Source organism: Hermetia illucens, chromosome 2, assembly GCF_905115235.1.
Source record: "Hermetia illucens chromosome 2, iHerIll2.2.curated.20191125, whole genome shotgun sequence".
NCBI lineage: Eukaryota > Metazoa > Arthropoda > Insecta > Diptera > Stratiomyidae > Hermetia > Hermetia illucens.
In genome coordinates, this window is record NC_051850.1 from 7,558,405 (window position 1) to 7,583,518 (window position 25,114).

The 25,114-nt window shown below is 41.5% G+C and overlaps 2 protein-coding genes across 3 annotated transcripts in view; one reads left to right on the plus strand and one right to left on the minus strand.

The window, feature by feature from the left end:
* Nucleotides 1-25,114, minus strand: part of LOC119647445 (ATP-dependent helicase brm) — a 36,961-nt gene that overhangs the window by 5,726 nt on the left and 6,121 nt on the right. Inside the window, exon 1 of one of the 2 annotated variants that reach the window (XM_038048369.1) lies at nucleotides 5,358-5,671. The exons of the other annotated variant lie outside the window; for it this stretch is intronic. Coding sequence (XP_037904297.1) covers nucleotides 5,358-5,414 — 57 coding nt within the window. The 5' untranslated portion in view covers nucleotides 5,415-5,671. Of the gene's footprint in view, nucleotides 1-5,357; nucleotides 5,672-25,114 lie in introns of those variants that run through there. 2 annotated transcript variants of the gene reach the window in all.
* Nucleotides 12,513-23,587, plus strand: LOC119647446 (inositol monophosphatase 2-like). Its single transcript, XM_038048371.1, has 3 exons — nucleotides 12,513-13,174; nucleotides 22,977-23,080; nucleotides 23,233-23,587. Exons 1-3 carry the CDS (start codon nucleotides 12,710-12,712, stop codon nucleotides 23,498-23,500), a joined length of 837 nt encoding a protein of 278 aa, XP_037904299.1. The 5' UTR covers nucleotides 12,513-12,709; the 3' UTR covers nucleotides 23,501-23,587.

Genomic DNA, 25,114 nt, shown 5'->3' on the forward strand with positions numbered 1-25,114 from the left:
GGTGGAGTTGTTTAGAAGAAAAACCGCCTGGCAAATTCAGGGATTGAGGGAGTCCTGAATTTGTCATTCAGTTGATGAGAAACCGGGGCAGTTGGTGGAGGGAGGGACATTTTCCCATTTTTTTTTGGTTAATTTGCGATTCCATTCAAGGCGTTTGATGCGTTGACATTATCCTGGACGAAACCGCAAGACGTCGATTTTGTAAAAAAGTAGATTGTATCCCCTTTCCCACGACCAAAACAATGAAAGAAAGTTTCTTCGATCGAATTCGAGTCCATCCACTTGATGACGAACTCAGCACTTTCTTAATCCCTCTAGAAAAAAATGTAATCATTGAAAATTATTTGGGCTCCTTCAAAATTGGTTTCATTTGAAACAGTATATTTTGTCCAATGAATAACCCAGTTCAACGCCCAATGGACAGATTCTAGAGTCACTTTCAATCTTCAGAGAGGATTTTGGAAATAGGGGGTCATCATCTAGAGAATACAGCGCATGCTCGATTATATTAGTAGTGTTTCTGCCAAAAAAGGCGTTTGTAAGGATGGACTGGAGAGATAGTATATTGCCGAGGTACAAAATTGAAGAGTTGTTGCATAAAATTTCTGACCTTTTTTGATGGATGCCCATCCCCGGAAGAATTGAGAAGTTTATGTAGGGGGAAGGGGGAGCTCACCTATCTTCAACTTTAATGAAAACTAGTGATGATCATTCCTCCTTAAAAAATATTCCCTCAGTTAGGCTAATGTCAGTCAAGTCTAGCAATATTTGAACTGTGTATCGCTTTCCAATTTTTTTGTTTCGCAATGGAGTGGACCGATAAAGCAAATAGAGTCGCGATATACACGGACCGTTCAATAAGTATTGGGGCTGTTTCGCTGTAGTCTCAATGAAGCCCTGGATGGAGGTCCGACCGGTCGGCTCCATAGAGAGGTCCTCCACCGCTCAGGCGCACTTTAGTTCAGTCGCCTGCCAGCATTCGTTTAGAAAGGAGGTGGATTTTTGTGACGTGTGATATTTTGTGGTATCGTCGCATCAGCATGGAGCACAACGTCCAGCAATGCTACGCTGTGAACCTCGGGAAATCCACGTCGGAGACCCTTGAACTCATTAAACAGGCTTATGGGGATGATGCCTGAAGTCGCACAAAAGTTTTTAAGTGGCACACACTGTTTAAAGAAGGCTGGAAGCTCGTCAAAGAGAAGCACTGCGTCGGACGCTTGATGACCCTTCGAACCGATGCTGCTGGACTCTGGCAGGCGTTTAACCTCGCCCTTATCAATGAGGAGACGGGCCCTTCAGTCGGAACCGTCTACACCATTGTAACAGAGGATCTTGTAACAACAAAAGTGTCGGCGAAGTTGGTGCCAAAAGTTTTGTGCCACGGTGTGGTTGTTGTGCGGCAGCTGCTGGCGAAATTCGGTGTGGCAATGTTTGTTTGTAACAGCATTTATGAGAGCACTATGCATATCATCATTGCAAATTTTGAAGTTTCAACCTTAGCCCTGATTCGAGGTTGGCATATAGGAGCGACGAGAAGATCCCCTTATTTAACTGGATTGAGCAAGAAGCTCGACAAGTGGGTGCTGCATGAATTGAGTATAAAAAATTTGCTCGACCGAATTTCTGCATGCAATGAGCTAGTGAAAAAGTTCAAAAACGATTTTTTCGCCCGCAAACCATAGACATTCTATGAGGATGGATCATGACTCTACCAGAAAGATTTCAATAGATCGTCGGTAATAATGGATTATATTTCAATTGATTCTGTTTATTTGGAGAAATAAAAAAATGCAATACAATTTACTCGACAAATATTTAGGCGTACAACTAACGAAAAATGGAAATGGGCTTTACGAAATAAACCGCCGAATTCTGCTCACAGGAAAGCAAAGCTCCGAGCATACACAACGGTGATAAAATCTGTGCTATGCTACAGATGTGAAATATGGACTTTAACACAAACTTCCGAAAAACTGACTAATACCTTCGAGCGTAGGGTTGTGAGGAGTATAATAAAAGCTGAATGAGAGGGCGACCAGTAGCGAATCAAATACAACCATGAGTTTTACCAAATATTTGACGACCCTGAAATTGATAGTTTTTTTATTTTTTAATTGTAAATATAGATTAGATTTCGGGAGCGACTTACTCCTGTATCACGAGATATATATTTACATTTAAAACTAAAAATTGTTGTTTGGAGGGAGCTACCTTTTGTCTATCAATTTTAGGCTAGACTACAAGTAGCAGCCAGAAATCTAATTTCTTAAACTCTGAAATCTCCAAATTAATAAAAATTCGGAAGTTGCAATGGGCTAGCTACCCAAATCTCTGATCCTCTCATAAGATATTATGTGACCCGTCTTAATCACAAACGTGAACTAAAATACGGCGAAATGGTTTATGAGAAATGGACGATTTTTTGGGAAAGCCTTCTCAACCTACAGCAATGGTTTGCGAGCACTATATCTTTCTTCTTGATAAATTCAGGTTTTTTCTTTTAACTGCTCTTGCAAGCTATCTGAAATGAGGCAAGTTTTCAAATATTTTACGGCTTTTTTTAACGCTTTTTACCACACTTGCTCTTAACGTTGTGAAGTCTCCGTGAATTTTCAAATGTTTCTGAACAAGAAACTCCATTCACAACACAAAATTTCAAACAAACTCTTTGCTCGTTATTTTTTCCAAGCTTTCGGCGAAGTGAAGAAGTTTGTCTCAAGAATAACTTGGATGTGTAGGTCATGACTCTTATCCAAACCAATTTCCATTGAGATATCACGACCGAACTGTCATCAGTTTAGCATTCAACACGTAGGCCATATTTGATTGCGTAACCATACCCTCTAGCATTACTCAGAAGCTATAAATATAGGTTCGAAATCAAAGGGGATCCTAGAAATCCCCTTAGACAATGCCTCTTCTACAAGGTGGGGCAGAAGTAATCACTCTATTAGAAAACGCTACAATTTTTGCAAATGGCGCCTTTTCTCAATTCGGTTTTGACATTTGTGAAGCAAACAAACATAGAATACAAATCCACATCGACAGCCATGAATTGATTTACTCCGCAAAAACGTAGAATAATTGTTTCCATTTGTTATGCAACAATTCGTCGATTGTGTTGCCGCAGCGTGAATTTCATTCCCATCTGACATCAACTGGACAAACATTGCGGCGTTTGGCCGCTCCCCTTGAAGAGGCCGGGACAGCATGAGATGTTCCCAAGGCTGGCAGGGCCCAGAGCAGCCGTTCTGCTGAGAATATCGCTACTGTTACGTGAGATGTTGAAGAGGAGCCCGGAACATCGATTAAACGAAGACGTGCCACGCAATTGCGCATAAGTCGGCGGTCCCTACGCGGAACTTTGGTAGAAGATTTGAAGATCCTTCCCTTACAAAGTGCAAACAGTGCATCAGCTGTTAGTTGCTAACCGCCAAACGCGTCTAACCTACGCTCAAGCCAACATGGATCTCAACGAAGAGGAGGGCGATTTTTCATCGAAAATTATCATGAGCAATGAGGCTCATTTCCATCTTAACAGTTACGTGAATAAACAAAATAATTCTTTGTGGGGTATCGAAAGTCCGTGTATCATCCACGAAGATTCATTACGCAGGCTCAAAGCTACTGCGCAGTGCGCTGTTTACACTGGATGAGTCATCGGGTCAATTTTCTTTGCGAACGCCGCGAGCTAAACGAAGACTGGATGGCGCGTGTTAAAACGCCATGATTACCGATTTTTCCTTCATCAATTGGATGAATTGGGACTGGAGAATATGTGGTACCAACAGAACGGTGCAACAAAACACACTGCCCGAGCCACAATTGATATTCTGAAGGAAGTATTTCTGGGTCACTTAATCCCTCGTTTTGGTGATTTGTTCTGACCGGTCATATCACCCAATTTAACCGTTCCAGACTTCTTTTTATGCGATTTTTTTAAGTCGCGAGTTTACATCAACAAACCTCAGGCTCTTGAAGCTCTTAAGGAGAATATTCGCCAGGAACGCGAGAACCTGTCGCCCAAAGTTCAGGGAGAAGTGATGGAAAATGTTTTAAACGGGTCATTAACTCTGATGGTGGCCGATATTATTTTCTCGATTTGATAGAATAAATTCTAATGGATTAAAGAAATAGATTTCACAAGTAGAACCAAAGTTTTTCTATAAAAAAAGCAAAAGAACGTGGGGTGATTACTTTGCCCCACCTTGTATGTTAATGTACTCTGAAGTGCTGACAACCTTTAGATTAGCGTACTGACAAGGTGATAAGCCTACCCCAACAGGACAAACACAAAGACGACCAAAACATCTATGACTAAGCAAGATCTAAACCTGGGGTAACCAAATTGAGATGCTGGGACCCAACCAATTTTCATATTCTTCCGATATTTTATTGACATTTTCATTGCATCTGTCCAAGCGATTGTTTAAATCTCTGTTCAATAATTTTTTTTAAACAAAGAATGAATGGAAGACTTGGTACAGAATGGTGGATGGGGAACCTGATGACTCAAGTACGCATGGTGTGCGTGTCAAAGAGGAACCCTTTTACCTCCAATGCTTACCCAAAAAGTCAGTGGCCAAGAATTACAAATTTGTTTTGAAAACAGGGGATATGTGAGGGCAATCCCTTTCCTTTTCAATCGTCTAGATTACACAAGTGACATCTGTTCACCGTGTTATTTATTATTATTTGGTTTATTTGCTTGGCTAAAGACAAAACCCGAGGCTGTTGCAGATATCTCCTTCGTTTCCTAGTGATTTATGGGTATGAACGGGTAAATATGAGTAGATAATCTAATACGTTTACTCCAGAACAACAAAGTCGCATGACCAGCGTTTTTCGAAATAGAGTATTATGAAGGTCGATGCCCCGTGTGGGCTGTTCAAGTGTTCATTACGTTGCGGGAGGTTTTCAGCCCCTGAGGAGGCAGAAATGACGACAAACATTAACTTCGGTAGATTAACCATCGTTTTTTGAGTATCAAAAAATGTCTAATTTTATGATTGAATAATTGTCAGTCAGTTTACTCCATTTTTGAGACCCCATAAACTTTGTTACCCCAGCAATAGCAGAAATTGAGAAACGAGATAAGATAAATTTTTATATGAAATGATAAGAGGCTAAATCTGATATGAATATGTGCGACTGGGTTTTAAATTTCAAAATATTCTAGAAGAAAAACAAGAAGGGGAGGACAAATCCTTCACGATATTTTCAAATTATCATAAATAAGCCAAGATTAGGAAGAAACCTCTGAGCATATAATGACTCCTCAAATATATAATTCCTTATCAAATAAATAAATGTAAATTAGTCTAATCATCAAGTCTAGCGTAAACTTATCATACCTCGTAAGACATCTGAAACCGCGACTGTCTACCAAAAAGCGACTGTAGTCTCTGCATATCTGCTTTGTATGCAATGCACTATGTAATTCCGTATTTTCACCTTAGTTTATTGCTTAAAGTCAAAAACTTGGTGTCTTATTTGATAAGTAATAAATCCAGACTAAGAGACTGGCCTGATATAGGAGTAAAAATTTCCCCAGCTGATTAGATAGTCCCAAAGTTTGTCCGGCGTTTGGTTATCAGCGTCTACTCTTTTGCGGTTTAGTTGTGACCGTGCAAAACTAGCGAAACCATAAAATGGACGTATATGAATACTGGCGAATACTCTCTAGTGTGGAAAGCTAAACAAGCTTGAACTGAATGAGTTTGCGCTACCCCAAGAAATTTATTAGGCGCCTAATATCTCTCATATGTAAGATTGTACAGTGAGGCGCTCACGTGATTTGATAGTTGCGGATTTTCATATCAGTGAACATAGTATGACGAGGTGTGTCTCTTTGGCCATTTCAACCGCAAAATCCCATTATTTGATTGTGAAGGACAGCTGATAACCAGGGAGGTCTAGTGTCGCTTGAACCTATTAGCTACAAATAGATAAGCCAGTGGCCTCGCTTCTAAATGATATTAGAGAAACGTCAAGGGGGATTGCAAAGTACTATCTTTATCCAACAGAAAATACTAGAACAATAACCAAAAAACAACACCAATACATGTGTTGCCCGATCTGATTATTGTTAAGAGTTCCTTTAAAATAGATACAAAAAGGGATGGAGAAAAGCGTCTACTTTGCCTTTAGTATGTCAAACTATTTGCGTTAAATATGTCAGAATCAATTAGGATGTAATCAATTTCTACGCAATGACAATCGTGTGATTTCCTCGAAACTTTCCAATATGTGCTTGGTTTTAATCCCAAGGACAACTTAAGGGGATTTTCCGGGCAAATTAAAAGATTTAGTAATATACAACCATTAACTTTAAGTAACTTTAAGATTGAATACAGGCGCATTATTGTGATTTTTTTCAGATTTTTCATTTGGGGTTCAACTTCAAGTTTGTACTTCTTTATCCTTTGTTCCTCTACCAGTTTTTCTTCAGTTTGGCCGCTGACAAAATTATGGCAAACTAATCAAAACATGTATTTTGAATGGTTCGAATATTTAAATGCATGCGGCAAACAGCCTTTTAAAGGTTTTCTTTTGTGAAACAAAGTCCTATTAAAATCTATTCAAGGTCTGTCTGCCACATCCGATTTACTCGTAAACGGTAGAACCAACTGTCACGAAATTTCTTCTTCTTTCTGTGAATTCCTTAATATCTAGAAAATGACGCCATTTTTTGTGTTGAATTTGAGGGGAGGAGCGAAAGGGGGATGCATTTTTTTTACTGAATATGGGCGTGTGGGGTATCAAATTAAATCAAAGGGCCCAGTAATACTTCTCCAAATTGGTTCTATTTTTGATTTTGGACGAAACATAGAGGAATGTCAGCCTCAAAAAGTGAAACAGATCACCTTCTCAGAACCATGAAGTCTAGGCCTTAAAATGCATCTAATTCCCATATCTTCCTAAATTAAACTTAAATTCATCCTAGTATTAGGTTGTTGCACATAGAATAGAAAGGAACAAGTCGGGAAACCGGAAGCTGGACGCTTTAGGTACGAAAGGTTTTCTGTATTTCGTAGTACGTAGCACGTAATATATCCATATATTGTGTGAGAGAATCCACTTTCGGGTGATTTTGACATTCATAGTTTTCAATTTTCAAAGAAGTAACAGCTTTGACGTATTATAGCTTTGCTAGTAATAGTGCGATTTCCACCAAACTTGGTAAGATCATGCTCTACATTATAGCCTATATCACTGCTACTTCGTGGTGCTAAGGTGAATTTAAGGTGGGTTTCCAGCCAATTACAAAAAAATTATTATTATTAACTTTAATTGAAGAGATATAGGTATGGAAGGTATTTCGGAGCCCAGGCACCATATAATGGCAGCCTCCTGATTTTTTTCAGATTTTTCGGTTGGGTTTCTGAGAATGGCCCCCTTAAGGAAACGATCATTTTCAACCCCCCGCACTCCCCACCTTTCCAACGATTGTCAAAACTAAGACCGGCTTCGAAAAGTACTAACCGAGACCTTTAATTTGATACCCCACATGATTATATTTGATGAAAAAAATTTTACACCCCCCCCCCCCCCCCTCCCTTAGATTCAACGTAAAAGGATGTAACTCACTGTATGTGTGTGCGTTCATAGTTTCCATTTTTCTACCAAATTTGTTGTCAATCACTATAACCGTCTCCGAGAAAAAAAGAGTCCCTACAGAATCGTGGTGGGGCGATTCAGAAGTCGTTCATCTTCGCAGATTACGTGTCCTATCCTCTTACTGAAAATCATCCAAGGGTAATTCCCGCAGCAAGAGGAGAGCATCGACACATTTCAACCACCTCTGAATGTGACGGCAATTCCGCCAGTTACCAGAGACGAGCTGCTAGATATCTGTGCAAGAATAGGAGACAATAAAGGGCCGGGACTGGACGGAGTACCGAATAAGGCCTTTAAGCTTGCAGTGAAATCCAGACCGGACATGCTCGCTGAGTTGTTCCAGCGGCATGGAAGCGGCAACAGTTGGTACTTCTGCCTAAGCCTGGTAAACCTCCACGTGATCCATCCTCATATCGACCCATATGTGTTTTGGACACTGGGGAAAATGTTAGAGCGGGTAATCTATAATAGATTACTCCCGGTTGTTGAAAGCCAAGGCGGCCTTTCAGATCGGCAGTATGGGTTCCGTAAAGCCAGATCAAAGATTGATGCCATCAAATTGGTTACTGGCTTGGCCGAAGATGCAATTCACGGAAAGGATAGTACCAGCAAATATTGCGTGGTAGTAACCCTGGATGTGAAAAATGCATTCAATTCGGCCAATTGGAATCTAATACGGGAATCTCTAGCGAATGTTGATATTCCCGCTTATCTCGTTGCTATCGTCGACAGTTATTTAACTGAAAGGAGGCTCTGGTGTGACACTGATGACGGACCCCAAGAGTACGTTGTTTCCGCGGGTGTCCCACAGGGCTCCGTATTGGGCCCACTACTGTGGAACATCATGTACAACGATGTACTTAATCTTCCCCTTGCGGAGAAAGTCACAGTGGTGGGTTACGCTGACGACATAGCGCTGGTTGTTATCACAAAGCATCTCGAAGATGCTGAGTTATACTCAAGCGAGGCAATCGGTGCTGTTAAAAGTTGGCTAAAGAGCTCTGATTTGACATTTGCGGAGGAAAAAACAGAAGCGGTCCTCTTCACTAAGTTCTTTACTCACCCACAACAGAAGCGAATAGTGACATATGATAAAAAGTGGATATTATAAGACAATCGTCGCCGATCAGGACAATGTTTAGATGCTGATGAGCCACCAAGCGTATGCCGAAACCGACCCTCCATTCGAAGAAGGTAATGATGACTGTTTGGTGGTCTACAGCTGGATTTATCCACTATTCTTTTTTGACACCTGGAGAAACGATAAACGCACAGAAATACTGTGCCCAACTCTAGGAAATGCACCAAAAATTGAGTATTCAACGGCCGAGATTGATCAACAGAGATGGTGTGATACTCCTTCACGACAATACACGACCTCATGTATCCAGAACAACGGTTCAAAAATTGAACGAATTCCAGTATGAGACTCTGCCTCATCCACCATATTCACCAGACCTTTCGCCAAACGACTACGACATTTTTAAGCATTTGGATCTTTCTTTGGGCGGAAAAACAATTTAGGAACGAAGAGGCTGTCAAAATTGCCTTCAACGAATTTATCAACAGCCGACAGTTGGCCTTCTACGAAACTGGCATACATGCTCTTGAATCTCGCTAGGAGAAGTGTTTTGAATCGACTGGTACCTATTTTGATTAGATAAATAAACTTTTGTAAGCTTCACAGTCGGTTCAAATGTTAGTACCATAACGGCCATTTCATTTGCAACAACCTAATACAAAATTTGGGGTGGGCATAAGGATTAATATAAGGAATAATTGAATTGAATCTAAAGTTTAAAGTAAATCTAGCTATCAGTAACAAAGTTGCAGATGGTCAAAATTTACACCCCTTAAAATCAGCCTACGCTACATGGCTGGGATTTCGTAGTCTATGTATGTTTCAATCCGTCTTCGAAAAAAGGAATGTAAAAGACACAGTAAACCGATTTTAAACCGGTTCTGTTTTACACAAAGGTTAAAAAAGAAAAAAACTCGACAGTCTACATCAAGACATTACTATTACTTAGTAAGCCACCATCTACATAAGGGGCCCACGAATTTTGGATGAATGTAGACGAGGTATTCCCCAATGAGAACTGGTTTCGTATCAGGGTGCGCAAAGTTGGACTCAAATGGATAGTGTGAAAATTATGCGAATAACTCTTCATGATATGCTTTAAGGGGGTCATCCCGTGAAAAACTTGAATCAAGATACAAACACGAATTTTTGAGCATATATCTGTTAATATCTTGAGCATACCTAACATTGTTTCAGATCGATATCATTGCCCATTATAGAAATAAATGGCACCCATCTCGATAAAAATGCTTTTCGGATACCACGCCACAGCGGGAATGCTCATCTTAAAGAAAAAAAAATAAACGGCATTTAACGCTTTTTTCATTTGGTTCTATCAAATGCCTGATCGGAATGCAACACCCATCCAGCGTATTAAGTCACCGTTGTTTCGGTCGCTTACCATCGACTTCGATGTTTAGACCAATCTTGGCAAGTGACTTCTTGTTGACATGAATTACGTGACCATACAATCGTAACACCTCTCTTGTAGTTTTTCCACGATCGGTGCAACCCCATATCGATCGGAAATATCCTTATTTCGCATGTGATCAAAACGGGTCACGCCACTAGTCCAACGCAACATCTTCGTCTCCATTACCGCAAGACGCCGTTCATTGTCTTTTATAGTCGGCCAACACTCAGAACCATAGAGGGCAACAGGACGGACGACATTGCGGGAAATTTTGGATTTGAGATGCCGATCACAAAAAACACCAGTTGCGTTAATGCGTGAAGCTATTTCATAACGCAGTTCTCCATTGGCTAATAGCGTTGACCCGAGGTATTTAAATTGCTCAGTTCTGGGCAGATCATTGCCGCTGACAGTGATTGTGCCTGTTTGATAGTGATCGGTCGTCAAAAATTCAGTTTTGTTTAGATTCAATCTGAGACCGTGTTGCATGAGGCGATCATTCCATTTTTGGACAAGTTGCTCGAGATCATTTTTGCCATTAGATGCTAGGAAAACATCTGCATTAAGCAGGGTGTAGGGCGCTGGACGTCCCCTGTGACAGTGTCCATAAAAAGAACAAAGAGGAGTGGTGAGAGGGCGCTTCCTTGATGAATACCAACAGAAATACGAAGCGGTTTTGATACACCCGCCATACTTCCAATTTTACTTTTCGGATTGTGATAGAGCAATTGAACCCAGCGCGCGAGTTCTTCTGGTACCAACTAAGTCCAGGCATTTCTTATGCACAAGCTACCCAGGGCATCTCATCAAGGAAAAACCAGCAGACTCCTGATCACACACCACTCTCAAATGTATTATACATGAAGTCATTAACAACAAGGCGCATGAACTTTTTAAGTGCAGCCAGACGGAATTCTGTCGCCAGTTTAAAATCTTTCTTCCAGCCTTGTCCAGTTCCAAGGACATCCGGGAACAAAGGCTACAAATGATTGCTTTTGTGGCGTCAATCTGCAAAGATTGAATCCTCATTAGTAGTCTACTGATGTCTCCTGATAAGGAATTTATTACCTGGCCTTACCCTGTAAGTGCAGTACTTAAATATTACTTTTAGCCGTAAGAGGTTTTATTGATTTTTCTTCTTTTTCCTTTGGTCTATTTATGCTTAATTAGTCTAATATAATCTTTGTTTTAATTAGTTTATGACTTAGGTAACTTTTAGTACGTTAAGGGGGGTCATCGTTTTTTTTAGAATTTTTTTGGGACGTCTTGATTGATGTCTTGAGTATTCCTACTAGTTTTTCCAGCTCGATAGGATTGTTCATTATTGAAATGCAGAGCAACTAATACACTCATCTCCAAAAAAGAAGGTGTTTTTTCTGCTGCCACGTTAGAGGGTGCTGTGATCATCCTAAAGAAAAAATTTAAACGGCATTGCAACCTACAAACTTAATCACTGTCGGCAAACTAAGATCATTAAAAAATATTGAAAGGTAAATTTTTGGGTGACTTGTTGAACTTTTTTTTGTGAAGTTTGGGGTTTTTTCAAGGCTTTTTTAATGCATAAAAAAAAAACTAGTGACTGGCTTAAAACCAACCAAGCCTCGCGAAGTGTCCCGTTTGAGGTTTACGTCTAACCGCGATCGTAATGTCAGTTTAAGATTGCCCTCACGTTGTGACTTAAAAACATTGAGACAAAATGTCAAATCAGCTGAAGAACAAAGAGAATATTATCATATATTAACACGCATTGCTGCGACTTTTTTTCAGATTCTTTGAATATATAGGTTCAGAGAACGAGACTGTTTGGGGGACATATTTTGAGTCCTCACTCCCTTGTGTTTTATCCAATATAAGAAACAAAATCATTTTCATAAATTACTAATTGAGCCCTTTCCTCTGATACCCAACATGCCCATATTCTATGAAAAAAAATTGCCCCCTTTTCCCCCTTTGGATATATGTGAAGGCCCCTCCCCCGCTTAAACCCAACATAAATGGTACTACTTGTCGCAAGTATAGCGGTTCACAGACCGCATATTCGCACCAAATTTCGTGACGATAGCTCCGGTCCTTTCAGGGTAAATCTCATGTGAGAGATGGGGAGACAGACAAACAGACATTGAACATTTTTTGAAATACAGCGGTTCTAATATTTACGGTCGCACTGTATAAGTTAAAATTTGTTCCATATATTCACTTATCCATTCATGCCAGTTTGGTAGTTGTTTGATTTCCTATGTTGTGGTTCAACGTCCTGGTACAATTTTAGATAAGACGGTTGGGATAGATAGTTTTGAGTATAGTAACCACTAGTCAACAAAAACTTTGATCACCCGCTGTAACCACAAACAACAACATTGCTTTCACGGTCATATTATATAAAAGAGCAAACTCTAAAAAGCTCAGTCTTATTCAGAGTTGGTACAAGTGAAGAACTCATCAGTCTTTCACCGGCTCCAACTCAGTCGACCAAAGTGTTTTATCCAAAGCTCCACACTCGCTTAATTTTTCGCTCAATACATACTTTATTTTCGGCGTCTTGCGAAAAGAAAATATCTCGAATTTCCACTTTTCCAGTTCCTAATCGTACAATGTCGAACGAAGATATCGAACGTTACTATCAGCACGCCTACGACTTGGTGCTAAGTGCGGGCCATATTTTTCGTGAGGGGTCCATCGGCAAGAAGAATGTCGTGACCAAAACAGCATTCTATGACCAAGTCACAGAATATGACAGCCGAATCGAGGATATGCTCTTCAAAGGATTAGCAGCCAAATTCCCTGATCACAAGTTTATTGGCGAGGAAACCGCAGCGGCTGAGGACAAAATTCCTGAGCTAACAGATGCCCCCACTTGGATAATTGATCCCATCGATGGAACTACTAATTTTATAAAGAAAATCCCGCATTGTTGCATCTCTGTTGGATTGGCTGTGAATAAGGAGCTGGTCGTTGGCATTATATACAACCCGATTGCGAATGAACTGTTCACAGCAAGGAAGGGACACGGGGCTTACTTGAATGGAGAAAGGATTCATGTGTCCGGGGTTGACCAGGTGAGTTGCAAATTATTAAACAATTTTGTTGGCTGAAACTTGAGGTGACTGTGAGAATAATAATCGAAATCTTAACCGGTTTTTGGTTCCAATCTTTTCCTGGCGTTATTTTTGCTAGAGCTTGACCTTCAAATGAGTGATTACACTGAATGCTGCTATGCGAAAAAAGATTGTCGGAAATAGATAGAATTTGAAAGTTTCTTTATCAATTTGACTATGGGTCAAGGGGGTACTGGCTGTGATTTTATGATAACATGCTGATTAGACTTTTTTGGTTATTATTCTGTTGTGGATAAATTTGCTTATGTAAGACTCAAATGCAGAGTATGAGAGCAATTTGTCCCGCATAAAGTTCATTTCAAAACCATGCCGTGCAAATATCTTAACAATAAATCTGTGTAACATTAAACTTAGCTCATGGAATGATAAACTTGAGAACTGTTAATTAGTTCTTCACTAGGTTCCATTCCATTGTTCCAACCTTTCTATCGCATTGTTCAATCGTAATCGGACCCAGGCCTCCAATAGACACCATAAAAAAATGTTGATAATAAGCGCAAACAATGAATTGTCAGTTTACTCTTTGTATAAACAACACAAAAAATGGGTGTTAAATTAGATATGATTTTTGTAGTTGATTATGTCATTGCCCCACATTTTAGCCGGTGGTCCAAGCCCCAACTAGAGGAGTTGAAGCTTATAGACGATTTCCCTAACGAAAACTGGGTGACACCGTCAAAATGTTAACCAAGCCCCGACTGAGAACTCAGTGATAGAATGCACGTGTTTTGTTTTGAATCAATCATTTAATAACGAAACTATAATTCCGACTATTCAATTGGTCTTTATTGTGGTAACTCACTCAATAATTGAATGTTGTGCGACAGTTAGTCAATTACGAGTAGCTATCACTAGAGAAGAAAGAACCAGGGTTCACTTTGTATCATGGAGTGCTCCCACTATCGTAAGGTGGTTTGACCGGCTTTCAACATCGCCTGTCTTGTGCCTACGTTATCCGTATGATCAGGAAGGGTTGATTCTAACATCACTTTGGTCTCCTGACGTCTCCTTCAAGAATTTCAGCTGTCAAAACCGTACTGAAGATCGGATATGCACTTAGTGTCATTTTCTTTATAAGTATTATCAGAGCCCAAGGGATATCAGGAATAAGTTATTATTATTTTTCCGTTAAGGGAAAGTCGCACCACGTCCTTAAAGAAGTGTACCTATTGATCATAGTATCTCAAGCAGGCCTATAACCGTCAGGAACTTTAGTATGTTCCCTACTTCCAGATCTTTCAACTTTGCATCTGATATTAAGTGTCCTCCCAGATGCCTCGACCTACTTTGCACAAGTGCCGGACACTGTCCCAGGACGTGTATAGAGGTTTCGTCATACTCCTCACAAAACCTGTAGGCAGTGTCCGTAGATATCCCTAGCTTCCTTAGGTGATAGTTCAGCCGACAATGACCAGTGAGAATTCCCACTATGATTCGGATGTTCTTTTTGGTGAGGTTTAAGCAATCCTTTATACGCATGGGATCGTATCCCCCAATAAGCACCCTGGACTGCTCTATCCCTGGTAGGCCCGCCCAGTATAGTTCCCTCAACCTTTCCTTTTCATTTCTTAGATTCATAGCCATGAAACCGTTTCCGATTCTACAGAAAGATTCTGGCCTATGTAAAGGCGTCCCTGCTCCCTTCTTGGCTAGTTCGCGCTGCCTCGTTGCCTTCTAACCCAGCATGGCCTGCAACCCAAACTAACCAGAGCTTGTTGGACGAGCCGAGTGTATTCAGTCCTTCAAGGCATGTCTAGTCCCTTGCTAGTTTAAAAAACCCCTACTGTCTAGTTCCTCTGCCAGTCGTGCGCCCCACAGCATCTCTCTGCCAATACAGTCGGGAGAGAGCTCTCTTATATCTGCATGAAACTGTTTACGATTCCCATTCCATCTTCTAGAAGGAAAGGGTGTAATCGGCGTAGTCCACCACTACATTGCAGAGCATACTGTTAGAGAATCGTGCCTTCCCAATCTTGTACAGGTATTACTGGAAACCCTATTAGCCCTTCCTTCCATGGTGAAAGTTAGGCAATCCACGGCGCTTTCCACGAGGTTGTCATCAATCCGAAGTAATGTCCATACAATTCCGACCATCAAGTGAACAAGATTTTCGCAAGGTCTCGATTTTTCGCGTCGAAACCCTTCAGGTAGTACCGAAAATCCAGCCACTAAAACTCTCTGCTTTTGCTCTGAGAGCACACTGATGAAGGTAGATGGTTCCCGAAATGCTGTATAAGAAGAATTTAGTCAAGAACCTCTTTCCCTTCGTTCTCTTCTTCAGTTTCGACTTTTGGACGGACATGTTCATCGTTTACCGATGCTTCTGCTTATACTCCCGTGGAAGGAGGAATGAAACGTTTTTTTTCTCAATATTATTCTGACATTCAACACATGATGCCGTGAGATGCACTAAATTTACGCGATAGAGATAATTTTAAACTTTCAATACCTTCTACCTATGGCCACTAGTTTTCGTTAGGGAAATCATCTATAAGCTTCAATTCCTCTAGTTGGTGCTTGGACCACCGGCTATAATGTGGGGCAACGTCATATTCAACTACGAACAGTATAACTGACAATTCATTGTTTGCGCTTATTATCAACATTATTTAATGGTGTCTATTGGGGGCTTGGGTCCGATTATGATTGAACAATGCGATAGACAAGCCATAGCCATAGACAAGCAATAGACATAGCAAAATTTAACGAGTAATTTCTGACGGTAGAAGCCTCGGCTGTGAATTAAGTGGCGTATTTTAGTAAGAAGGGGGGAGTGCAAAAGATAGAATGCATGTGTCTTGTTTTTTGAATCAATCATTTATAACTGAAACCACATTTTCAACGACTCAGTGGGTCTAGACCGTGCTGGTTGTTTGACCGGCTTTCAGTATCGACTGTCTTGCTCCTCTAGCCTCTTGACGTCATCAGTTATCAGACTGGAGCCGAAGAGAGAAAATCCGGGCCGGGAATAAAAATTATATGGGTCTGCGGTGAAATTCATTGAAAATTACTATTCCCGAGAGGAGCACGTTCCTACTGTCTTGTCCCTCTGCCAGTCGAGCTTAGCCTTCTTCCTAACCAGAAATTGAATCTACGGCGCAACACGGCTCCATCTGTCAGTGCCTTTTAGCACCTCTCTGAGAATGCTGTTTGGAAAGAGCTCTCCTGTATCTGTATGAAGTTGCTGATGAATCCCATACCATCTTCCAGAAGAAAAAAGATATAATTGGTAGTCCACCACTCCATTGCTGAGTACATAGTCAGGATATCGTGCCTTCCCAATCTTGTGTAGGTAATCCTGAAAACCTCCAGATCGGGTTAGAAGCTTGGTAAGGAAATAATAAATCTCACTACCTTTTCAAATCTGTCACGCGTCTAAGTTGCCGATGAGTCGTCGATAGTAACATATATGCTGCTGCTCTTCAAAAGCAACCACTCCCCTAATTTCCCTCCCTAGCGCTTGTGAATGGTTTACAGTCCTTAGCAAGGAGAGCAAGGGGATCACTTCCTTCCTATTTCTGTATCAGCGCAAGGAGCTTTCGTTGGTATGCCGAGTTCTATCATTCCAGAGGTCCGGGTCTATGATGGGTCCCTCCGCCAACCGCATCTTCATCCTCATCTAGCTCTGTAACGTATCATAGAGCAGGGAACCGCAAGAGGCAGCTCGACATGTGAAATTAATTTTCTAGTGTACCTAGTATATCTGCAATCTAGCGGAATCTGACATTAAGCGTTATGAGTTGCACCATTCGTCCAGATCCACGTTGGGTGCGTCAGCTCAATGAACAGCATCCAAAATAAATAAGTCCCCGCAGCACGTATCGCTTCGGCGAGTCTAATGAGCTTTTCAGGCATTTTCCAACTGTGTCAAGTATACATTAACCCGTTGGGGAGTTCCGTCCTCACGTACTCGAGGAGGGTGATCAGACCCGAGTCTGCAAGGAACTCATCTGAAGTGGCATATGCCCCAGGAGAATTCCTGGAGGATGTGGTCTCGGCCCGATTATTTGCGGTTGGCCCCCTAGTGGGAGTTTCATGGTGGTTGTGGTTATGCCTACATCGCGGGCAGAGCTCCTCGGAGCTCAAGCGTGGAGTTGCGCTGTACAACTCGGGTGCCGTACCCCTTAGTTGCGGCAGAGGTGTTAGATAGGCCTCGCATCCACTGGTATGAATGCTGAGCCTGCACTCAGTATAAACCAGGACCGCTGTGCTTGCATGGCGGGGCTCTGATTGTAGTCCCAAAATCAATCGGTGTCCGAAGAGGACCGTGGGATTAAGCCTTCACCGCAGGTACTCACGTCACACCCCCAGGACTTTCGTGTGTCAAGTATACAGAGTGATAAGAACGCAGACGGCAGCTCTTTATTTTTTTTTTTTTTTTTTAGAGGACGATCTCTACTAGCTCCTTCGTGATGAAAAGCGGGCAATCCACGGCGCTTTCCATGCGATTGTCATCAACTCGAACAGAATTGGTAAGAAATAAAGTTTGCACAATTCGGCGATATTAAGTGAACAAGGTTTCTGCGGAACCCCGATTTTTCTGGTCGAAACCCATGGATATCCATCCACCTCAATTAGCTCCTGCCAACTGCGAGCTTTGTCCTCTGTTTTTCGCATTTTGGAGACTCCTTTTAGCTTATGCGTACCTCGCCATTGGGGTGCAAGCCTCCATCCAGTCATTTAAATCTTCTAGCAAAGAGCGGAGCTTATGACATTACCTCTGCAGGTCGACAATTTCCGTTGTCCACCAATACAGAAGACTTGTCACGGTTGGGTGCCCCCGGGGACCTCGCAAACTGTCATTACCAGGCTCACTTTTATTCTTTAAATTTGAAACCCCATTCCCGCCGCCATTATCAGGTATTACCCTCGGCATTGAAATTAAAGTTGCAATTGACAAAGCTATTCTGTTTTTAAAGTCGCCTGGGATTCAGCTTCTCTGCAATGGAGCTGGAAGAAACTTTTGTCCATATTACCGTCATGAATATGACCAACGAAAGTGACTTTTAAGAGGAAGACAATATTTATATTCTTTCTTCATTTCCTCTGTGAGATAATATTTTGTTTCGTTTACCACTGATATCCGTATTCCTCCATTCTGATAGTGCCGAAAAATGGTCCAATTTTATAGTTTAGCGACTAAAACTGTTATAAAGAAAGTGCACTCACAATATTTAGCGATGATTTAAGACTCATTTGAGGGTGGCCTGAACCATTCTGGTCACATGACCGCACTTCCCGTCCCTTACCCCTTTTCCTGATTGGGAGCTTCTCCAAGATTATTTTTCTTCAATTTATACATCAACTTGTTCGTCCCTTTTTATCCTTCTTTTGAAACCCTTCAATTTGTGGAATTTGACAGTTTTGACGTTACGGGGTTGCGATCTCTGTGGCACCAAATCTTTTCATAAAAAAATGTAAGCCCTACATTTCCCTTCTCGTTTTTATCATTTTTAACAGGAGTAGTAGGAGGAGGCATGTTCATCATTTGACACTGACTCTCGCTGAACATGGATTTCAATGGTAGCGCTGTTGTCTATTAGAGTTTACTATCTTTGCGCCGAAGTCTCTGAATGAAAAAATGGCCGTACTATTGTCACTTCTCCCCCAAGCCTTTGATTCCGTTGACCATTCTCTTCTTCTCAAAAAACTCCAATGGTACGGCTTTCCATCAACAGCTATCGTTTGTTTGCGATCTTACCTAAGTGTCAGGTGGCATCTCTTGACATTGCAGCTCTTGTCGGAGTGTATCAAACGATATAACGCTCTCAGATCATAGGCGCATTGATTTCGTAATAGGCATTGATCCACCTCCAACCACTCCATTTTGGAATCTGCGGAAGACAGACTGGGCGACATACAAAATAGAATTGGGGGCTTTAGTGGGCGCGTCAAACCCATTGCTGGAATTGAGAAAATAATCCAGATGATCAGAACTAGCATGAGAGAAGCTTTTAAAAAGAGCCGTCCAATCAAGATGCCAAAGAAGGGTAAAACACCATGGTAGGAATCGGATTTGGCAAAACAGACAAGTGTGCTCCTCAACTGAGTTCTAAAGTGTAATTCAGCCGCTGACCGGAAAGAGCCTTAAAGAGCTCTGAAGAAGATCAGCTAAGTGATCATTATGGAGGTGCTTCTCCGAAGAGACTAACTCTCTCGAAGCAACCTCAAATCAAAGCAAATGCTTGCCAAAGAACGTAGTCAGAAGCTAGGTTATCTAGCAGGCGGTACACAGCTGATCTATGTTTATAAACCGGGAATAAGACAGCAAGCGATGAAGAAAAGGCAAACCATTTGTTTGAAGTGCACCTCTAGGAGGGATCCGAAATCTCATCTCAGGGCCGAGATTTGCATACAATCCGCAACCAAAAGATTAAATTTTGACATGAAAAATAGTATCCTTGGAACGAGTGAAATGTATATTTAACTATAGACTCTGGTCTATTGTGGCAGGATGTCTTAGGGGCTGTCCACAGAGAGGGGTTTTCACAACTGGCTCTTGGCTATTGCAAGGTGTTCATGCTATGACTCCTGGACGACAAAAATGGCTTCGTAAAAGCATTCAGCAAGTTTTTGTTGTGATCTGTCCGACGGGTCATTCCATCTTACGTTCAAAGTACATATTCTGGAAGATCTTATGCTCCTGAAGTTTCTAGAGAAAAATAATAATAATTTCCGGTAATGCGGGGACATATCCAGGTCCTTGGGGAAAAAATCTTGTTCCGACGGGAACATATTGCGAAAAAGCTGGGTCTAGGGATGATTATGATCTCGATTGATAGACAATACGACTGTTTGACTGGCATGTTCATCGTTTACCGATACTTTCGCTTATACTCCCCTGGGAGCTCGACGCATAAGAGATGAAAGGTTTACCCTTAGATACTATTTTCACATTCGACACATGATGTCGTCGAATGCAGTAACTTTACACGAAGGAAATAATTTTGACCTACCATAATTTCGTCAATAATGGTAGGATTTCCACCAAATTTACTATCATCGTGCCCTGGACAAGCTTGTCCGTAGAAATTCAATCATGTAGAAACTGATAACGAATGAATTATTGAGTGAATCTGCAAGGAGATTGCGTCGAGCACACGGACAATATGGATCATGAAGAAAGGATGTTGGAGCGTCGCTAGTGGGTAGTCAAACAGTTAGGTTCTTGGTTTCACCCAAAAGAAAGAACTGTTCGCAAACCCTAAAGGTCAAACTGCAAAAATTATTAACCTCAGGACAATTCTGACGAAATCAGTGCATATGTCAGGGGTAGAGATTCTAAATTCATATGTAAACATGGGGTCATCTGCTGTATGTTCCATGTATGGATTCCCTTTCTCGAATGAAGGTACTGTAGTGGCAGAAATTTGCTATGCTTCCTGCTGTTTGACAGTATTTTGTCAAGTTTGACAACCTCACTGTATAGTATGTTGAACCGTGGTTACCGAAGCTATATTGTTGGATGTTCTTTTTTGTAGGCTTCAAAATCGGAAGACAATCTGTTGTCGATCAGGAAGGTCTCTCACATAAATTGATGACACTCAAATAAGAGAAAAGTGAATGATCTTGTACATGTCAGCCGATGTCTGACAAGCGAGGGACTTGCCGGAGATTATGAAAAGAGGAAGGATCGAAGGAAGGTGTCGAATCCCGGATATTTGGACATGAGTAAAAGCTCAATAGTCACAGTGGATCGGTTAAGATCTCAACGTATGAAAAAATGGAGTTGTTTCCAATGAATTTCTGCCTCAAGAGGAAAAGGTCAATCGCCGTTACTGCCATGGTGGTCTGTAAAGCCTCATGGTTCCTGCACTACAACAACGCATCCGCTCTTTAGCTTTGTTGAGTCGAGAATTTTGTGGGGAAAATTGAATTATTGTCTCCTAACCTCGCTGATCACCTCCCTTGATCGCTTGTGACTTCTCTTGTTCCCCAAATTGACAGTTCTGGTCAAAACACGATGTTTTGACATCGTTGACGAAACGAAGCAACATTAGATACTGAACTTGAAAGAAATATCCAAAGCAGCAAAGCGTACCTCCACAGAAGGGGAGTACTTCAAAGGTGATAAAGACCAATAATTTCGTTAAATATTTGGTTATGTTTTCAGCAGATTTTGAATGTCTGAGGAGCCTTTCTTTTGGACTTTGGATCGGCTTCGTCTTGACTGGACATGACAGTTTGAGAGTGTTTTTTTCATAGAGTTTGACGTTCAGCATAGATTGTGCTTTGGAGAAAAACTGGCTACAACTACTTTGTAATTGGTTAAAAGTTTAGAACGCGATTTTTCGACTGGTCCGTTTTTTGTCAATTTTAATTTTGATTGCATCCTTTGATAACTAATTTTTTAGGACTTGTTAAGGTTTTGCGTAAAAAAAAACCTTATTAAAATCGGTTTACTGTGTCTTTTTTTTGAGGAGGTGGAAATCTTCAAAAGACTCTGGCCTGGGCACGCCAGAGTGTGGGATTTTTACCTACCAAAACCACTCCCGACTCCCCCCTACCCCGTGGAACCACTTCTCCTTTCGTCTACCCGCGGGGTTCGTAATCGCGTCTTCCTTACTTCTTCTGCTTTTCGCAGTTTATCTTTATTATAGCGATCATGGAATTGATCGCATCCCAGTCTTCCTGACAGGCTACCATTCTCCGGACAAAATTTTCCGGTGATAGCACTTCACCTAGAGTTTCCTCCTTTCTTCCACGAACCTAGGACATTGGAAGAATATGTGCACTGGGTCTTCTGGGACCCCTTCGCAGTTTCGACAATTAGGTGAGGTGTCCAATTTAAACCTGTACAGGTATTGACGGTATCCTTCTTGGCCGGTGAGAAACTGGGTGAGATTATAATTGCCCCATGCTTTCTCTCCAGTCACTCCCTGATGGAAGGGATCAACCTGTAAGTCTAACGACCCTTTTTTGACTGGTCCCATCGCTGTTGCCATCTGCTTATGGATCTCTCTCTTTCGGCTTTTTTCACCTGTGATAAGGGAGAGATGGACCTGGTGTTGTAAATGTTCATCATTTCGATTGCCAGGATGTCAATCGGCATCATTCCCGAGATGACAAACGCTGCATCGTCTGAGACGGTCCTGAAGGCAGAACACACCCCTAGGGATGTTTTTCTGTAAACCGTACTCAGTTTATGTGTATAAATATATGCATATTACTAAGAAATACACAAAACCCTTTGTACCTGAAGCGTCCAGCTTCCGGTTTCCCGACTTGTTTTCATCTATCCTAGGTTCAAATTCCTTCTCTGTCACATCAATGCTAGGAGCGCTTTTGCTGGCCCGATGAAGGATCGGGATAATCCAAGTTATTGAAGCTTGCATCGACTTTGCGGTGTTTCAAAATTGTGTATTTCTTGAAGTCAATTGCCAACCAGCGAGGGTGAGTGGGACTAGAGTATACATATTTCTGAAGGTCAACTGTCTTGGTGCTATGTGTAATTTTAGACCCCAGAAAATAATGGGTTATTCATTGATCTGGGACGAGACGGTTCAGGATATCTGTTATCGCAAGGAAGCTGCTTGGCTCTGATTATATTCACCTCAACATTCTCGTATCGAATATTTGTATATTTGGTAGCTTTTCTTCACAATTTAGATTTTTTCGGCATCCGAGGGTCTGGGACCATGTTACCAGTACCAAAATTATTTCTTTCTACAATCGACTTAATTATTATATCATTTTTAACTCTTCTCCCTTGTTATACAATGTTTTCATTTTTTTGTCGTAGATAAAACGAGCGATCATTGCATATGAAATATCTCTAATCCACGCAGCCACTTGCCGAGATAAGAATGTGAAACGTATCTACAAGCTGGGATCAAATGCCACTGGGTAAGTACTAAGTTTACGGATTCATATGAAAAAGAACCAATTTGCAGATTTGCTTATGCATAGGAAATCCAATAAAGTTGCACCGGTCGCTCAAGCGGCACTTATTATTCATTAAAATAGTTTTCACTCATAAATGTTGATATTTTCTGCAGAACTCGATCATTTGGAACTGCAGCTTTGAGCTTGTGCTATGTGGCCATGGGGAGAGTGGATTGCTATCACGTTGAAGACCTGAAACCGTGGGATATGGCTGCTGGGGTGGTTATTGTACGTGAGGCTGGAGGTGTGGCTTATCACACATATGGTGGTGAATTCAATGTCATGAAACCAGACATAATAGCTGGATCGACTGATAGTTTGTGTCAGGATATGGTAAGACTGATTCGCGAGGCAGATGAGATCAAATACCAATTCGTTTGAAGTGTTCAATTGCATGATGCAATGTAAAAATGTATTTTATTAAAAGTTTTAAATGCTCAAATAAACGATGAAATTATTAGAAAAAAATATTTCTCATTAGCGTAGGGGGAAACACGATTCTATTCATGAATTAGGAGGAAAAATGGAATTAATATTCTAATTAGTTGAGTTTGGGGAAGAACTAAATAGTCATTAAATTCTAATTCTGATCAACGTCGATGGCTAAGTGATTAGAGTTCTAGACTGACGTGATGGAAGGCAGAGAATTTGTATCTGCTTAATTGATAGCATCACTATAATAGTCAAGGGACGAAGGATGCAACCTTTTTAATCCGGGGGAGTGGCTCTGCTCGAATTTCAACAACTGCAGTCGCGAAGACTTTCTTGGACCACAGTGTTAACCAATTTTGGAACCCAACACTGCATCATATTCAACTGAAGAGCCAGGTTTGAAGCGGCCCTTTCGGAAACCGCGTGAACCGGCACAGCATCCGCAGAACGCTTGAAGTGCATTATACAGACCCTCATCGCGCTTTTCCAGAGGACCATTATCACGAGGAGCGCAAATGGAAACTATATACCTGGAATATCAGAAGCCGAGCAAACGCACCGCTCAGAGCAACAACAGCTGACAACGCAAGTGGCCACTACAGTTCAGTAGAAAATAAATTATAGGACAATATTCTTTTGCATTATGCAAGTTCTTCTTGCGTTTGATTCGGGTAATTTCGCGTGATTCAATAATGCCTTCATCTCTTCACCCTTGAATGCGTTTAATTGGTCCGGGTGTCTTTAATGATCAATGCTCGTTAACTGTTGCTCTTACCTTGGTCATCTGTCGACAACCACTTGTATTAGAAGGAAGAAAGAAGCGTGTAAACCAGATTAGAAAGTCACTCAGGCTACACAGGTGACAACTCCTATGCAAAGGTTACTCGGCGAGGACGCTGGAAAAAAAAAAGCCGCGAGGGGATGGGTAAAATACCTGGACCCCAAAAGATCCCAAAAGGATGAAACCCCCTGCTCCAAAAAAGGAGCAGTCATTGAAAACAGCCAAATATGTCAAAGGAAAGGCGGCAGCTGTGATGCCAACAAATGAGACAGAGAATGAAGTGCGAGGCAATGAGGCATGGAGGAAGGTTGTCTCCAAGAAGAGGAAGGAGGAAGTGAGGAGGATACAAGGCCAGAAGTGATCGTCCTTTCCAAAAAGGGGGAAGCAACTTATGCCGACATTCTTAAGCAAGTTAACTCGGACCCAGAGCTTAGGGATCTAGGAAACAGCATCAACCGAATTAGGCGGTCACAGAAGGGAGACTTAATGCTGGAGCTAAAGAAGTCGAATGATAAAACAGCGGAGAAATTCCTCGGTCAGATGGAAAAATCCCCTGGCCAGCAGGCTGAAGTAAGGGCCTGACGGCAGGAGGTAACTATCGAGTGATCAGGTTACCACGAAGGAGGATGTCCGCGCAGTACTAGAAAAGATCTTCGAGCTTAAAGGACTACAGGACTCGGCAGTCAAAGCGGGCTTATGTGGGGACGCAGACTGCAGTTATCAGCCTGCCAGCAGAGTCAGCGTCCAAAATACTAGCGGCGGGTAGGGTGAAGATAGGCTGG